General features: G+C 45.5%; 1 protein-coding gene across 1 annotated transcript in view; it reads left to right on the top strand.

Moving 5' to 3' along the window:
• Positions 1–15585: 15585 nt before the first annotated feature.
• The window catches only part of LOC137371848 (desmin-like), a 34635-nt gene continuing 33719 nt past the window's right edge, over positions 15586–16501 (top strand). The window contains exon 1 of the mRNA XM_068034793.1: positions 15586–16225. Within this exon, the coding sequence (XP_067890894.1) occupies positions 15696–16225 (530 nt within the window). The 5' untranslated portion in view covers positions 15586–15695. The remainder of the gene's footprint in view (positions 16226–16501) is intronic.

Genomic DNA, 16501 nt, shown 5'->3' with positions numbered 1-16501 from the left:
AAGAGAGAGAGAAAAAGAAACAGACAGGAAAAGTAAGAAGTTATTTTTAAAAAATTAATTTCGAAGAACTATTAACTACCTGCCCAAATGAGACTCCACGATTTCAATTGCTCCCTTTTCGGGATGGAGAGGCTGTGTGGCATGACAAGAGCATAAATCTGGTCATTAAAAGTGTCCTGATGCTGTTAAGTACCAGGCCTAACTTTCTGGGGCAAGTTTAACGGGCAATTAATGTGAAAATGCAGCAACTTCTTCAAACTCATGGGGAGGTTGAATGTGAGCTGCTGTTTTCATGAGGCTAACAGCAGAGTGGCAAAATCATACGGGAACTTGTGGCAAGTTTGCAGGGAATCTCTACCTTGCTGCAAATTTGTTGGATTATTTGCAAATTAATAACATAAGCACCATTAAACATGACATTATTCTGGCAGTAAAACCTGGGCTGTTAAAGGACGTTGGGAAATATGATGAGAGTAGCTCCCTGTGACTTGCTAGTCACCCGCCTTCTCCCCGTAACCCTGCACATTCTTCCTCTTCATATAACTGTCCAATTCCCTTTTGAATGCTTCAATTGAACCTGCCTCCACCACGTTCTCAGGCAACGCATTCCAGACCTTAACCACTCACTGCGTGAAAAAGTTTTTCCTCAGGTCACTTTTGCTTCTCTTACCAAATACTTTAAATCTGTGCCTTCTCGTTCTCGATCCTTTCACGAGTGGGAACAGTTTCTCTCTATCTACTCTGTCCAAACCCCTCATGATTTTGAATTCCTCTATCAAATCACCTCTCAGCCTTCTCTTCTCCAAGGAAAACAGTCCTAACTTCTCCAATCTATCTTCATAAATGAAATCCTCATCCTGGAAACATTAATGGCATGTACTTAGATATACAGGGCTTAATTTCAAAGATTGCAGATGGTACAAAGCAAGGAAATGTAGTAAACAGTAAGGAGGATGGTAACAGACTTCAGGAGGTCATAGAGAGATGGGTGAAATGGGCAGACGTGTGACAGATGAAGGTTAATGCAGAGAAGTGTGAAGTGATTCATTTTGGGAGGAAGAATGAGTAGAGTCGATTTAAACGAAAAGGTACAATTTTAACGTGGGTCAAGAACAAAGAGACCCAAGGTTTACATACACATATTTTTGAAGGTGGCAGGATAAGTTGAGACAGGCAGTTAAAGAAGTGTATGGGATCCTTAGTTTTATAAATAGAAGCATAGAGTACAAAAGCAAGGAGGTTATGCTAAACCTTTCTAAATCGCTGATGAGGCCTCAGCTGGAATATTGTGTTCTACTCCGGACATCACACTTCAGGAAAGATGTCCAAGCCTTAGAGACAATGCAGAAGAGATTTACCAGAATGGTACCAGGGATGAGGGACTTCAGCGATGTGGAGAGACTCACGAAACTGGGTTGTGCCTCTTAGGTTAAGGGGAGATTTGATAGAGGTTTTCAAAATTATTAGGGGGTTTTTGATACAGTAAATAAGGAGAAACTGGCAGGGCAGTTGGTAAAATATTACCCAGTGAGTTATTGTGCTCTGGAATACACTGCCTGAAAGGGTGGTAGAAGCAGATTGAATAGTAACTTTCAAAAAACTTCAAATACTTGAAGAGGAAAAATTGCAGGGCTCTGGGGAAAGAGCAGGGGGGAGTGGGACATATTGGATAGCTCTTTCAAAGAGCCAGCACAGGCACAATGGGCTGAATGGCCTCTTTCTGTGCTGCATCATTCTATGATTCTATGCTTTTAAGTATGTACACATTACAGGAGGCACACAATTAAGTGGATAACCACTTTGGCACTGAGAGCTCTCAGCTTATTAGGAATGAGTTCTTGAACTGGTGACCCACTTTGGTTTTCCACAGGCACCATCATCTTCATGTTTAGTCAATACAGAAATATTTACCTTATTAGGTATTCATTTAAAAAAAAAAGTCAAGTAGGTTCACAGAACGTGAAAAACAATTTATTTTTTAAATTCCAAAACACTTTACATCTGATGCAAGTACTGTGCAGTGATTTATATTTGCACAAGACGATGTATTTGATCAAGACGCCAGGGCCAGTAAACTGGTATAATACATAATCAACACTGAGACCTCTGACTGGCGAAACACTTCCTTGTTTCATTACTTATTTAAGGAGAACAAAGAAAGACTTGCATTAATACAACGCCTGTTACAACCACTGGATGTCCCAAAAAGCGCTTTACAGCCAATGAAGTACTTTTGAAGTGTAGTCACTGTAGTAATGTAGCCAAGGCAGCCAAGTTGCGCACAGCAAGCTCCCACAAACAGCAATGTAATGATGACCAGATCATCTGTTTTTTTGTGATGTTGATCACAAAATAGGGCACAGGCCATTTAGGACTGAGACGAGGAGGAATTTCTTCACTCAGAGGGTGGTGAATCTTTGGAATTCTCTACCCCAGACGCCTGTGGAAGCTCAATCATTGAGTATGTTCAAGACAGAGATTGATAGATTTCTACATATTAAAAACAGGGATAGTGCAGGAAAATGGTGTTGAAGTGGAAGATTAGCCACGATCTCGTTTGAACGGTGGAGCAGGCTCGAAGGGCTGAATGGTCTACTCCTGCTCCTATTTCTTATGTTCTTGATTGAGAGATCAATAGCGGCCTGGACACCAGAGAGATCTCCCCTGCTCTAATTCAAAATAGTGGCCAGGGGATCTTATACATCCACCTGAGAAGGCAGATATGGCCACAGTTTATCATCGCATCCAAAAGATCACCCCTGCAGCACTCCATTAGTACGACACTGGAGTGCCAGCCTTAATCTTTGCATTCAAGTCCTGGAGTGGGATTTGAACCCACAGGCTCAGTGGCACGGGTGCTACCAATTGAGCTGTGTCTGACACCAAAGCCTGATAAACACATGAGGCAGAAAGGAATGGAAGGACATGCTGATAGGGTGAGATGAAGAGGGGTGGGAGGTAAAGGCCTGCTCGGGCCTGACCCGTGCCCGACCCGGTCCGAGTCCTTTCACTTTTTCCCGCGCCCGACCCGACCTTTTATCACTTCCGTTTTTCACTTTGTTGCTGATCTGCACAAGCTTGAAATAATTGTAACAAAACCATCTTTCTAGTCAAAAAATTACATGAACATTGGAGCCACTTACCTGTGATAGAGCGTGTCCGACTTGAGCCCGAGCCGAGCCTGAGGAGGCTCATGTGGAGCATATTTGGGCCTATTTTCTGTGTTATAGATTCTATGTTGTTCTCTATAACTCAGTATAGACCTTGGATCGAAGAAGGGACCAATTACACTGCCAGCTAAGAGGAATATTTTCTGTGATGTCCAATTTTTTTTTCTCGAATAGAGCATCTGACTGAAGGGGGTGGGGGGGGGGTGGTGGGATGCAGATGGAATTTTTTAAAAATCCTTTCTCAGCATCTATGAATCAGTGTTCAACCCAGTTATATTTTAATGTTCTTTTGACACACTGGAACCTGACTCTAGGGTGGGGCCTGCATTCAGTAAAGATAAGTTTAGAGTAGTGTTGGACTCAGTTGTATATATATATATATATATAGGAGATAACTGCAACATTCTGGCAAAGGAGATGGTTGGGGGGGTGTTGGGGGGGATGATATATCAGGACCTGCTGACATTGACTGCCTTGAAATAGAGGCCTGATAGAAGATTCCGGAGCCTGCCTTGCCTCAGATGCTAAGTTGGGAAGCTTTATTTTGGTTCATGGTGTAATGTCCTGACTGCTCCTTACATACTAGGTCAGGTGTATGGGGGGAGGGGAGTGATTGGTTCCGCAGACACGTTCAGGGTCCTAATGCTCTTCTTGTTACTAGGCCACAGGCTGCCTGTGGGCTCAGCCTACTCCCCTTCCCTGACTGACTTGATTTCACAGAGTTAAACAGCACTGAAGGAGGCCATTCAGCCCATCGTGCCCGTGCTGGCTCTTTGAAAGGTCTATGCAACTAGTCCCACTCCTCTGCTCTTTCTCCATAGCCCTGCACATTTTTTCTCCTCAAGAATTTCTCTTTTGATAGCTGCTATTGAATCTGCTTCCACCGCCCTTTCAGGCAGTGCATTCCAGATCACAACAACTCACTGTGTAAAATAAAATCTCTCCTCGTCTTCCTACTGATTCTTTTGCCAATCACCTTAAATCTGTGTCCTCCGGTCACTGACCCTCCTGCCACTGGAAACAGTTTCTCCTTATTTACTCTATCAAAACCCTTCATGATTTTGAACACCTCTATCAAATCTCCTCAACCATCTCTGCTCTAAGGAGAACAATCCCAGCTTCTCCAGTCTCTCCACATTAACTGAACTCCCTCATCCCTGGTGCCATTCTAGTAAATCTCCTCCGCACCCTCTCCAAGGCCCTGACACCCTTCCTAAAGTGTGGTGACCAGAATGGGACACAATATTACAGCTGGGGCCTAACCAGTCATTTATAAAGGTTTAGCCATAAATTCCTTCCTTTTGTCTTCTATTGCTCTATGAATAAAGCCAAGGATCCCATGGGATTTTTTTAGCAGCCTTCCCAACTTGCCCTGCCACTTTCAAGGATTTGTCGACCCACACCCCCAGGTCTCGTTATTCCTGCACGCCCTTTAAAATTGTACCAAATTTGTTATGGATGGAGCTTCCCGCTTTGAAGGGCTCACTCAATGTCATTCCTTTAATGGGACCATTTGTACACAAGTTAATAATGTAGAGGAATATTAAAGGGTATCCGGAGTGAGCAGGACAATATCTTTGGAGGCAAGTGGCTCATGTGGAAAAAAACACTAGTACAGACTCAATGGGCCAAATGGTCTGTTTCAGTGCTGGGACAATCTATAACACACTAGCGTGGAATTGAAACCAATAACCAAATAAAAAGATTTGCATTTATATAGCACCTTTTGTTCCAAAGTGCTTTTTTTTTTATTTCCAAAATATACTTTATTCATAAAAATCTGTAAAAATTACATTGCCAAACAGTTTCCAAACAGCACGAAAAAATACAAACATTGCAAAAGAGATCAGTTTCTTTCAATAATGTCATGAGTTTCTTCCCAACCCTTCCGTTTCACAATTGTCATGTCAATTACAGTTTTACATTTACAGCAATTGAGAATATTAACGATACAGTTCGAGGGGCTTCCCATGGTTCCAGCCCCTCAGTCCAGCTTGGTGGGGGAACCTTACACTGTGGTCTTTCCCCATTGAGCCTTTGCTGCGGCTGCCCCAAGCTTTAGTGCGTCCCTCAGCACGTAGTCCTGGACCTTGGAATGTGCCAGTCTGCAACATTCGGTGGTGGACAACTCTTTGCGCTGGAAGACCAGCAAGTTTCGGGCAGACCAAAGGGCGTCTTTCACTGAATTGATAGTCCTCCAGCAGCAGTTGATGTTTGTCTCGGTGTGCGTCCCTGGGAACAGCCCGTAGAGCACAGACTCCTGTGTTACAGAGCTGCTTGGGATGAACCTTGACAAAAACCACTGCATCTCTTTCCACACCTGCTTTGCAAAGGCACATTCCAGGAGGAGGTGTGCGACCGTCTCTTCCCCACTACAGCCAACGCGGGGGCACTGTGCGGAGGGGGCGAGACTTCGGGTGTGCATGAAGGATCTGACGGGGAGGGCCCTTCTCACCACCAGCCAAGCTACGTCTTGGTGCTTGTTTGAAAGTTCTGGTGATGAGGCATTCCGCCAAATGACTTTGACGGTCTGCTCGGGGAACCATCCGACAGGATCCACCGTTTCCTTTTCCCGTAGGGCCTTGAGGACATTCCGTGCAGACCACTGCCTGATGGACCGGTGGTCAAAGGTGTTTTTCCGCAGAAACTGCTCCACGAAGGATAGGTGGTACGGCGCCGCCCAACTGCACGGAGCGTTCCGCGGCAATATGACCAGGCCCATCCTTCGCAACACCGGGGACAGATAGAACCTCAGCACGTAGTGACACTTGGAGTTTGCGTACTGGGGATCTACACATAGCTTGATGCAGCCGCACACGAAGGTGGTCATCAGGATGAGGGCCACGTTGGGTACATTTTTCCCGCCCATGTCCAGAGATTTGAACATCGTGTCCCTCCGGACCCGGTCCATTTTAGATCCCCAGACGAAGCGGAAAATGGATCGGGTGACTGCCACGGCGCAGGAGTGGGGTATGGGCCAGACCTGCGCCACGTAGAGCAACAACGTGAGCGCCTCGCACCTGATGACCAGGTTCTTACCCACAATGGAGAGAGATCGCTGCCCCCACATGCCCAACTTTTGTCGTACCTTGGCTATTCGCTCCTCCCATGTTTTGGTGCACGCCCCGGCCCTTCCGAACCATATCCCCAGCACCTTCAGGTAATCTGACCTGACGGTGAAGGGGACAAAGGATCGGTCAGCCCAGTTCCCAAAGAACATGGCCTCGCTCTTGCCGTGGTTAACTTTGGCTCCCGAGGCCAGTTCGAACTGGTCGCAGATGCTCATCAGTCTGCGCACGGACAGCGGATCCGAGCAGAAGACGGCGACGTCATCCATGTACAGGGAGGTTTTGACCTGAGTGCCTCCGCTGCCTGGGATTGTTGTTCCAAAGTGCTTTACACCCAATTAAGCACTTTTAAAGTGGTGCCATGTAGAAAACACAGGAGCCAATTTGCACACAGCCAGCTCTCACACACAGTAATGTAGTAATGGCCAGGTAATCTCTTTTTAGTGATGTTGGTTAAGGGGTAAAGATTGTCCAGGCCACCAGGGGAAAACTCCCCTGTTCTTCTTCAGCATCATCACAGTCCTTTACAAGGATTGGCACTTTAAGCAGGATTATTCGAGTATTTCTTTCTAAATCAATCCCATTAATCTTTCAAAGGGATTCCATTACACTTGGCACTGCCGATTCCCATAGGACAAATTATGTTGACTGAAGGACCCTTCGAGTTGTTGGAAGAGGTAAGAGACGTCCTTCAGAGAAGAATCTATTTAACCCTGACAACCGCTTCCCAAGAATGTGTGTCTGATTGAACACAGGAACAGGAGGAGGCCATTCAGCCCCTCGGACCTGATCAGCCATTCAATGAGACCGTGGCTGATCTGTATCGTAACTCCATTTATCAGCCTCTGGTTCCCTAACCCTTAACGCTCTTGCCTAACAAAAATCCAGCAATCTCAGTTTTGAAAGTTTCAATTGACCTCCAGCCTCAACAGTTTATTGTGGGGGGCGCGGGGTGGGGGGGGGGGGGTGGTGGGAGGAGGGAGTTCCAGATTCCCACTCCCCTTTGTGTGAAGAAGTGCTTCCTGACATCGCCCCTGAACGGCCTGGCTCGAATTTTAAGATTATGCCCCCTTGTTCTTGATTCCCCCCCACCAGAGGAAATAGTTCCTCCATATCTACCCTATCAAAGCCCTTTAATATTTTCAACACCTTGAGCAGATCACCCCCACGATCTCCTAATCTCAAAGGGATACAAATGCCAAGTTTACGCACAGATTAGCACCAGCTGGGCAAGACACTCAGAGAGGACACAAGACAAGGTACAGGAAGTAGAAATGTCACACTGGGTACAGGTAGGGGATGCTCCACTCAGCTGGAGGGTCAAGGTGCATTGGTGGAGCTGAGAGAGGGGGCTTTGCTTTTATTTTTGCTACACTTGACCTGCGAAGGTTTGATACTGATACTGGGTGACCAAACAAGTGGAAACACTGTGCCACTGCCCACCCAGTCCGCACCTTAAAAAGCAAGAGAACATAGAACAAAGAATTGATCTTAAATCAGATGAGTGTGCGAAATATCGGTGACAACATTTACAAAGAAATAGGAGCAGGACTAGGCCAGGCGAGCCCTCGATCCTGCTCCACCATTCAATAAGATTATAGCTGATTTACTACACCCAACTCCACTTTCCCGCCCAATTCCTGTATCCCTCAATTCCCTTAGTGTCCAAAAATCTATTGCTATTAGCCCTGAATAAAGTTCAAAAACTGAGCATCCATAGCCCAAACTTTCACTAGCCTCAGAGTGAAGAAATTTCTCCCTGTCTCAGTCCAAAATGGCCACCCCCTTAACCTGAGACTGTGATCCCTAGTTCTAGACTCTCAAGGCAGGGGAGCAGCCTCTCATCATTCTTTTAAACTCAAAAGAATTTAGGCCTCTTTTATTAATCACTCCTCATAGAACAGCTCTCTCATTCAATTTTGTGAACATTTGTTGCACGCCCTCGAAGGCAAGTATATCCTTCCTTAGGTAAGGACACCAAACTGTACTCAGTGCTCTAGGTGTGGTCTCACCAAAGCCCTGTACAACTGCAGCAAGACTTCTTCACTCTTATATTCCAACCTTCTCATTGCTTCTGATAAATCAATGCAGTAGATGTATTTCCGAAAGGAAGACTTGCATTTATACAACAAGCTTTTTTGACCTCAGGATGTCCCAATGCACTTTCCAGGCAATTGCAGTGTAGCCACTGTTGTAATGTAGGAAACACAACAGCCAATTTGTGCACAGCAAGCTCCCACAAACAGCAAAATTATAATGACCAGATAATCTGTTTCTCTCTTAGTGACGTTGGTTGAAGGATAAATATTGGTCCAGTTTGCTGGGGCAAACTGCCCTGCTTTTCGTTGAATAGTGATCATGGGATCTTTTATGACCCCTGAGATGTTATACAGGGTATTCAGTTGAACGTCTCATCCAACAGTGCAGCACTACCTCAGTACTGCACTGGGAGTGTCGACCTAGGTTTTGTGCCCATGTCTCTGGAGTGCGACTTGAACACATGAGTGCCACTAACTGAGCCATGACTGACAGCTCCCTAACCTGTGGTACTGTACCGTAGCTGCCATCAGCCCTATGATACCCTGCCCATTCACCATCCTAGACAGCAGGTACTGACAGATTATGAATGCCAAGCAAGGGCTTCCTTCACCTGAGTTCTACACATGCTCACATAGTAGATACCCTTATCCAGGTGGATTCATGAGTGGAATCTGGGAGGGAGACAGAAAGCAGGAAACTACAGGCCTGTTAGCTTAACATCTCTCATAGGGAAAATGTTAGAAGCTATTATTAAAGACATTACAGCAGGGCACTTAGAAAACCTCAATTGATCAGGCAGAATCAACATGGTCTTGTGAAAGAGAAAGCAGGTTTAACAAATGTTTTGGAGTTCTTTGAAGAAGTAACAAGTGCTGTGAATAAAGGAGAACCGGTGGATGTATTGTTCTTGGATTTCCGGAAGGCATTTAATAAGGTGCCACATCAAAGGTTATTGCAGAAAATAAAAGCTCATGGTGTAGGAGGTAACATATTGGCATGGATAGAAGATTGGCTAGCTCACAGGAAACAGAGAGTAGGCATAAATGGGTCATTTTCTGGTTGGCAAGATGTAATGAGTGGTGTGCCACAGGGATCAGTGCTGGGGCCTCAACTTTTTACAATTTATATAAATGACTTGGATGAAGGGACCAAAGGTATGGATGGTAAATTTGCTGATGACACAAAGATAGGTTTGGAAGTAACCCGTGAAGAGGACATAAGGAGGCTACAAAGGGATATAGATAGGTTAAGTGAGTGGGCAAAGATCTGGCAAATAGAGTATAATGTGGGAAAATGTGAAATTGTCCATTTTGGCAGGAAGAATAAAAGAGAAGCATATTATCTAAATGGTGAGAGATTGCAGAGCTCTGAGATGTAAAGGGATCTGGGTGTCCTAGTGCATGAATTGCAAAAGGTTAGTCTGCAGGTACAGCAAGTAATTAGGAAAGCTAATAGAATGTTATTGTTTATCGCGAGGGGAATTGAATACAAAAGTAGGGAGGTTATGCTTCAGTTTTACAGGGCATTGGTGAGACCACATCTGGAGTACTGTGTACAGTACTGGTCTCCTGATATAAGGAAGGATGTAAATGCATTGGAAGCAATTCAGAGAAGGTTTACTAGACTAATACCTGGAATGGGCAGGTTGTCTTATGAGGAAAGACTGGACAGGCTAGGCTTGTATTCACAGGAGTTTAGAAGAGTAAGAGTCGACTTGGTTGAAACATATAAGATCCTGAGGGGTCTTGATAGGGTGGATGTGGAAAGGATGTTTCCTCTTGTGAGAGAATCTAGAACTAGGGGTCACTGTTTAAAAATAAGGGGGTCGCCCATTTAAGACAGAGATGAGGAGAAATTATTTCTCTCAGAGGGTCATGAGTCTTTGGAATTCTCTCCCTCAAAAGGCAGTGGAAGCAGAGTCTTTGAATAATTTTAAGGCAGAAGTAGATAGATTCTTGATAAGCAAGGGGTGAAAGGTCATTGGCGGGAGGCAGGAATGTGGAGTTGAGGTTACAATCAGATCAGTCATGATCTTATTGAATGGCGGAGCAGGCTCGAAGGGTCAAGTGGCCTAATCCTGCTCCTAATTTGTATGTTCATATGAAAACTGTAACTATCTCCTTCCTTAACCCAAAGATCTTGCTACAAACCCAAAGGCCCCCAAATATCACCACCCACTGCCATCAACCTTCAAGATAGGTTCAGGTGGAGAAAGAGCTTTGATATATTTAATATTTCTCTGCTCCTAGATCAGGTCTACCAGCTCAGCATGTACCCGAGACACTGCTCAGATTGAACTGACACCCTCTTGACGTCTGATTCCAAGATCTACTTTTGCCTGGAGGGAGTCCACATAGCTGAGATAAATATTCAGTCACATGGCTCATAGATTAAAACGGAAATACACAGTAGTGACAAAATATGTCAAAAAAACATAAACAGAAATGAAAGAGTTATAGGCGAGAATATGACTAAGGTGTTAGATGGTTTATATGGAGAAGAACAGATACCTGGGAGTGAGTTACAGAATGGAATCTAATCGAGGAGTTCGGGGCTTTATATATAGAATAACAGATACCCGGGAGTGAGTTACAGTCTGGAATCTAATCGAGGGGTTCGGGGGGGTTTATATATAGAATAACAGATACCCGGGAGTGAGTTACAGACTGGAATCTAATCGAGGGGTTCGGGGGGGTTTATATATAGAATAACAGATACCCGGGAGTGAGTTACAGACTGGAATCTAATCGAGGGGTTCGGGGGTTTATATATAGAATAACAGATACCCGGGAGTGAGTTACAGACTGGAATCTAATCGAGGGGTTCGGGGGGGTTTATATATAGAATAACAGATACCCGGGAGTGAGTTACAGACTGGAATCTAATCGAGGGGTTCGGGTGGGTTTATATATAGAATGACAGATACCCGGGAATGAGTTACAGACTGGAATCTAATCGAGGGGTTCGGGGGGTTTATATATAGAGTAACAGATACCCGGGAGTGAGTTACAGACTGGAATCTAATTGAGGGGTTTGGGGGGTTTATAGATAGAATAACAGATACCCGGTAGTGAGTTACAGACTGGAATCTAATCGAGGGGTTCGGAGTGTTTATATGTAGAATAACAGATACCCGGGAGTGAGTTGCAGACTGGAATCTAATCATTGGCTTCGGAGTGTTTTTATGTAGAATAACAGATACCCGGGAGTGAGTTACAGGCTGGAATCTAATCGAGGGGTTCGGGGGGGGTTTATATATAGAATAACAGATACCCGGGAGTGAGTTACAGTCTGGAATCTAATCGAGGGGTTCGGGGGGGTTTATATATAGAATAACAGAGACCCGGGAGTGAGTTACAGTCTGGAATCTAATAGAGGGGTTTGGGGGGTTTATAGATAGAATAACAGATACCCGGGAGTGAGTTACAGGCTGGAATCTAATCGAGGGGCTCAGGGGGTTTATATATAGAATAACAGATACTCGGGAGTGAGTTACAGCCTGGAATCTAATCGAGGGCCTCGGGGGTTTTATATATAGAATAACAGATACCCGGGAGTGAGTTACAGGCTGGAATCTAATCGAGGGGCTCGGGGGGTTTATATGTAGAATAACAGATACTCGGGAGTGAGTTTTAGACTGGAACCTAATTGAGGGGTTCGGGGGTTTATATATAGAATAACAGATACCCGGGAGTGAGTTACAGACTGGAATCTAATCGTGAGATTCGAGGGGTTTATGTATAGAATAACAGATACCCGGGAGTGAGTTACAGACTGGAATCTAATCAAGGTGTTCGTGGGTTTATATATATAGAATAACAGATACCCGGGAGTGAGTTACAGTCTGGAATCTAATCGAGGGGTTCAGGGTGATTTATGTATAGAATAACAGATACCCGGGAGTGAGTTACAGACTGGAATCTAATCAAGGTGTTCGTGGGTTTATTTATATAGAATAACAGATATCCGGGAGTGAGTTGCAGACTGGAATCTAATCGAGGAGTTTGGGGGGTTTATGTATAGAATAACAGATACCTGGGAGAGAGTTACAGAATGGAATCTAATCGAGGGGTTCAGGGGGTTTAATATATAGAATAACAGATACCCAGGAGTGCGTTACAGACTGGAATCTAATTGAGGGGTTCTGGGGGTTTATAGATAGAATAACAGATACCCGGTAGTGAGTTACAGACTGGAATCTAATCGTGGGGTTCGGGGGTTTTTTATAGAATAACAGATACCCGGGAGTGAGTTACAGACTGGAATCTAATTGAGGAGTTCGGGGGTTTTTTATATGGAATAACAGATACCCAGGAGTGAGTTACAGGCTGGAATCTAATCGAGGGGCTCGGGGGGTTTATATATAGAATAACAGATATTCGGGAGTGAGTTACAGCCTGGAATCTAATCGAGGGCCTCGGGGGTTTTATATATAGAATAATACATACCCGGAAGTGAGTTACAGGCTGGAATCTAATCGAGGGGCTCGGGGGGTTTATCTGTGGAATAACAGATACTTGGGAGTGAGTTTTAGACTGGAACCTAATTGAGGGGTTCGGGGGTTTATATATAGAATAACAGATGCTCGCGAGTGAGTTTAGACTGGAACCTAATTGAGGGGTTCGGGTGGTTTATACATGGAATAACAGATACCCAGGAGTGAGATACAGGCCAGAATCTTATCGAGGGGTTCAGGGGTTTACATATAAAATAACAGGTACCTGGGAGTGCGTTACTGACTGGAATCTAACCTAGATGTTCGGGGTGGTTTATATATCAAATAATGGATACATGAGCTTCCTCCAACCCCTTTTCATCTAACCCTATCAGCATCTAACATGTGGGAGTCTTTCAAACGTCAGTTGATTAGAATCCAGGACCAGCATGTTCCTGTGAGGAAGAAGGATAAGTTTGGCAAGTTTCGGGAACCTTGGATAACGGGATATTGCGAGCCTAATCAAGAAGAAAAAGGAAGCATTTGTAAGGGCTGGAAGGCTAGGAACAGACGAATCCCTTGAGGAATATAAAAACAGTAGGAAAGAACTTAAGCAAGGAGTCAGGAGGGCTAATAGGGGTCATGAAAAGTCATTGGCAAACAGGATTAAGGAAAATCCCAAGGCTTTTATACGTATATAAAGAGCAAGAGGGTAACCAGGGAAAGGGTTGGCCCACTCAAGGACAGAGAAGGGAATCTATGTGTGGAGCCAGAGGAAATGGGCGAGGTACTAAATGAGTACTTTGCATCAGTATTTAACAAAGAGAAGGACTTGGTGGATGATGAGCCTAGGGAAGGGAGTGTAGATAGTCTCAGTCATCTCATTATCAAAAAGGAGGAGGTGTTGGTGTCTTGCAAAGCATTAAGGTAGATAAGTCCCCAGGGCCTGATGGGATCTACCCCAGAATTCTGAGGGAGGCAAGGGAAGAAATTGCTGGGGCCTTGACAGAAATCTTTGCATTCTCATTGGCTACAGGTGAGGTCCCAGAGGACTGGAGAATAGCCAATGTTGTTCCTTTGTTTAAGAAGGGTAGCAAGGATAATCCAGGAAATTATAGGCCGGTGAGCCTTACGTCAGTGGTAAGGAAATTATTAGAGAGGATTCTTCGGGACAGGATTTACTCCCATTTGGAAACAAATGGACTTATTAGCGAGAGGCAGCATGGTTTTGTGAAGGGGAGGTCCTGTCTCACTAATTTGATTGAGTTTTTTGAGGAAGTGACAAAGATGATTGATGAAGGAAGGGCAGTGGATGTTATCTATATGGACTTCAGTAAAGCCTTTGACAAGGTCCCTCATAGCAGACTGGTACAAAAGGTGAAGTCACATGGGATCAGAGGTGAGCTGGCAAGATGGATACAGAACTGGCTCAGTCATAGAAGACAGAGGGTAGCAGTGGAAGGGTGCTTTTCTGAATGGAGGGCTGTGACTAGTGGTGTTCCGCGGGGATCAGTGCTGGGACCTTTGCTCTTTGTAGTATATATAAATGATTTGGAGGAAAATGTAGCTGGTCTGATCAGTAAGTTTGCGGACGACACAAAGGTTGGTGGAGTTGCGGATAGTGTTGAGGATTGTCAGAGGATACAGCAGGATATAGATCAGTTGGAGACTTGGGCGGAGAAATGGCAGATGGAGTTTAATCCGGACAAATGTGAGGTAATGCATTTTGGAAGGTCTAATGCAGGTGGGAAGTATACAGTAAATGGCAGAACCCTTAGGAGTATCGACAGGCAGAGAGATCTGGGCGTACAGGTCCACAGGTCACTGAAAGTGGCAACGCAGGTGGATAAGGTCATCAAGAAGGCATACGGCATGCTTGCCTTCATTGGTCGGGGCATAGAGTATAAAAATTGGCAAGTCATGCTGCAGCTGTACAGAACTTTAGTTCGGCCACACTTAGAATATTGCGTGCAATTCTGGTTGCCACACTACCAGAAGGACGTGGAGGCTTTGGAGAGGGTACAGAAGAGGTTTACCAGGATGTTGCCTGGTCTGGAGGGCATTAGCTATGAGGAAAGGTTGGATAAACTCGAATTGTTTTCACTGGAACGACGGAGGTGGAGGGGCGACATGATAGAGGTTTACAAAGTTATGAGTGGAATGGACAGAGTGGATAGTCAGAAGCTTTTTCCCAGGGTGGAAGAGTCAGTTACTAGGGGACATAGGTTTAAGGTGCGAGGGGCAAAGTTTAGAGGGGATGTGCGAGGCAAGTTCTTTATACAGAGGGTGGTGAGTGCCTGGAACTTGCTGCTGGGGGAGGTGGTGGAAGCAGGTACGATAGCGACGTTTAAGAGGCATCTTAACAAATACATGAATAGGATGGGAATAGAGGGATACGGTCCCCAGAAGTGCAGAAGGTTTTAGATTAGGCAGGCATCAAGATCGGCGCAGGCTTGGAGGGCCGAATGGCCTGTTCCTGTGCTGTACTGTTCTTTGTTCTTTGTTCATAACATATACAGCACCCTTCAAAACGTCTGGACATCCCAAATCACTTTACAGCCAAGGAAGAACTTTTGAAATAAAAACAGAAAGTGCTGGCAATACTCAGCAGGTCTGGCAGCATCTGTCGAGAGAGAAGAAGAGTGAACGTTTCAGGTCGATGACCTGTCATCACAAAGGGCACAAACTACAGTGTGATAATGACTAGGTAATCTAATTTTAGTCGTGTTGGTCGAGGGATAAATATTGACCAGGACTCAAGTGCAGAGATGATAGTTCGATGCACAGGGCACTAGGACCTAGTAGTTACGAACAGTGCCACTCTGAGCAGCATATTTATAGTGGGAGGTTGGGACTGCAGCCGCTGTCAGTTCAATAGCAGTGCTGTAGTTAGGAGGGGAGAGAAGGAGAGAGACAGAGAGAGAGACAGAAAGGAAAGGGAAGGGAAGAAAGGAAGACAGTCAGAGACCTAAGCAGTACACCATGTCTTTTGCAACCGCCTCGTCCTCCAGCTCCTACAGAAGGACCTTTGGAGGGAATCTGATGAGTTCCCCCCAGATGTCCAGAGCTTCCTACTCCAGTGGTCGGTTTGGCGGAGGGAGCAGCAACTTGTCCTCCAGGCTGCTGATGTCCAAGTCTACCGTCCTGCCCTCTTACTCCAGCTACCGGACCAAGGTCCCCAGCAGAAGCTATGAGGTGGTGGACTTCAACATCGCCGATGCCCTGAACCAGGAGTTCATCCAGACTAGGACCAACGAGAAGGCGGAGATGCAGCACCTGAATGACCGCTTTGCCAGCTACATTGAGAAGGTCCGTTTCCTGGAGCAGCAGAACAAGGTGCTGCTGGCCGACGTGAACCGGCTAAAGGGGCAGGAGCCAGGACGAGTGAACGATCTCTATGAGCAGGAGATGAGGGACCTCCGGCGACAGATCGACGTGCTGACCAATGAGAAGGTCCGCGTGGAAGTAGAGAAGGACAATCTGGCAGATGACCTCCAGAAACTCAAGCAGAGGTAGGACAGTGAGATAACAGCTCCACCCACCTCAGTTGGGTTGACAGATGTGGCTGTATCTCACTCACATATTTCACTCTCAATCCAGCGTTCAGACCCCTCCCACTCTGTACCATCATAAATATCACTCATTCCCCCTATCCCTCCATGTCAGACCTGGCTCAGTGGGTAGCACTCTTGCCTCTGAGTTCGAAAGTTGTTTGTTCAACTCCTACTCCAGAGATTGTGCAGGTCTTCCAGGCTGATTCTCCCAGTCCTGCCCTGTCAGAGATGCCA

This window comes from Heterodontus francisci, chromosome 7 (assembly GCF_036365525.1).
Source record: "Heterodontus francisci isolate sHetFra1 chromosome 7, sHetFra1.hap1, whole genome shotgun sequence".
Taxonomy (NCBI): Eukaryota; Metazoa; Chordata; class Chondrichthyes; order Heterodontiformes; family Heterodontidae; genus Heterodontus; species Heterodontus francisci.
The sequence above is the reverse complement of the archived record's forward strand: the minus strand, read 5'-3'. Positions and strand labels throughout refer to the sequence as shown.